The sequence below is a fragment of the Arachis duranensis genome, chromosome 1, assembly GCF_000817695.3.
Source record: "Arachis duranensis cultivar V14167 chromosome 1, aradu.V14167.gnm2.J7QH, whole genome shotgun sequence".
Lineage (NCBI taxonomy): Eukaryota > Viridiplantae > Streptophyta > Magnoliopsida > Fabales > Fabaceae > Arachis > Arachis duranensis.
The window spans coordinates 51894520-51896571 of NC_029772.3; the positions used below are offsets into that span (position 1 = coordinate 51894520).

A 2052-nucleotide genomic window follows, 5' to 3' on the forward strand; every position below is an offset into this window, starting at 1 on the left:
CAGTTGGACAAGAGGATACCCAAGGAACCCTCCAACACTCTTCCAAAAACCACTGAGGTAAATCCAAGAGAAGAGTGCAAAGCCCTCACCATCGGAGAAGAGGCCAAACCCAAGGAGGAACCTATTATTGAGGATCTGAATAAACATAAGGCTCAGGAGGAGACAGGGAGTATAACCATGCACGTCCCTATAGAGATAAAAGAGCCTGAAGACCAACCATCTTTACACGTGTAAAAAGAGACTGAGGATGAGCAATTGGCTCAATTCTTGGCATTCCTCAGGAAGTTGCAAGTTAATATCTCTTTTGCAGAGGTGTTGGAGAAGAAACCCCCTATATGGCCTGTTTGAAATGTGTGCTTTCTAAGAAGACGGCCTTGAGGGGAGATGAGACTATGGTGCTGACCAAGGAATGCAGCGCCCTAGTGCAAAGGATGCTGCCTTAGAAGATGCCAGATCCCGAAAGCTTCCTGAATCCCTGTACTATAGGGACCATCACATTTGAAAAGGCACTGTGCAACCTTGGCTCGAACATCAACCTTATGCCTCTTTTTGTGATGAGGAAGCTGGGAATCCAAGAGGTTCATCCTTCCAAGATCCCATTAGAGATGGCAAATAAGTCCCTGAAATGGACATATGGACTAGTAGAGAACGTGCTTGTAAAGGTTGATGACATTTACCTCCCTGTGGACTTCATGATACTTGACACTAGAGAGGATAAGAACGACTCCATCATTCTAGGAAGGTCCTTCCTAGCTACTGGAAAGGCATTGATAGATGTTAAGAGAGGAGAGTTGGTTCTGAGATTATGGAAAGACCACATATTGTTTAAGATCCCCAACCCTCACTTTCTCTCTTCTAAAGGAGGTACTACTGTACAACACATAGTGTTTTAACCTTTTCTCTTAGTGCAGAGCCATACAGAGCCCCCTGACATCAACTCTAAGTTTGGTGTTGGGTGTTCACAACTAACCACTAAGAAAAAAGGCACAAAGAAAGTACCCAAGGGCTGGTGGAACAAGAAGATTTCAACTGAGGACTTATCACCTGGCATGAGAGTTCTCTTCACAAGAAGTCCAGTCATTCCACATACTGTGAACCAGATCCTATCTTTGGAACATGTTAAGCTAATTCACAAGTGTACAGGAAGGAAGTTCACCATGAAGAGTGAAGATCTAAGCCCCTATCAACCTCCGTAAAGGAGATGTCCATCAAGCTAATGATGGTAAAGAAGCGCTTGTTGGGAGGCAACCCAACCATAAGTATCCTATAGTATTTTCTTATTTTCTATTCTCTTTCTGTTATTTTAGATTGATTTCATATTATTTTATTTTCTATTGTTTTTCATAATTTTCTTAGTTTTTCTAACATTTGTAATCATGTGTAGCCATTAGAACAGAAACAGGAATGCGTAGGAGAGAAACAGAACACCCTGGAGGGTGCCCCTTACTAGCGTTCAACGCTAGAAGGGAGAAGAGAGCATGGGTGTTCAACGCCTATAAGGGAACAGAGAGGACCCTCTGGCGTTCAAACGGCAGTCCTGGGGCTGAACGCCCAGAGGGGAGGGAAGCAGTCCTGGCATTTAAACGCCGACAAAGGACCATACTTTCTTTGCTTGGGTACAAGAAAACTTTTAAGTTTGGTGTTTGATGGAGGTAGAAATCAGATTCCAACACAAAACTCACCGGCAAATGTACCGGGTCGCATCAAGTAGTAATAACTCACTTAGAGTGAGGTCGATCCCATAGGGATTGATGGATCAAGCAACTTTAGTGGGTGATTAGTTTAGTCAAGCTAACATTGGTGAATTGGGTAAAATTGATCAACAGAAAGTAAATGATAGTGAATTAAAAGTGCAGAAAAATTAAATTGCTGAAACTTAAAGAGCAAGAAAGTAAAAGAGCTGAAACTTAAATTGAAAGAAAAGTAAATTGCAGAAACTTAAAATGCAAGAAATGTAAATTGTTGAATCTAAATTGCTGAGAACTATAAATTGCTTGAAGAATAAAAGGGAATTGGGTGCTGGGATTCAAACAGAACTAAAAATGTAAAGTG

General features: G+C 41.6%; 1 protein-coding gene across 1 annotated transcript; it reads left to right on the forward strand.

Moving 5' to 3' along the window:
• Window positions 1-446: 446 nt before the first annotated feature.
• Window positions 447-1196, forward strand: LOC107489202 (uncharacterized). The gene is made up of 2 exons (XM_016109973.1): window positions 447-794; window positions 912-1196. Exons 1-2 carry the CDS (start codon window positions 447-449, stop codon window positions 1194-1196), a joined length of 633 nt encoding a protein of 210 aa, XP_015965459.1.
• Window positions 1197-2052: the final 856 nt, after the last annotated feature.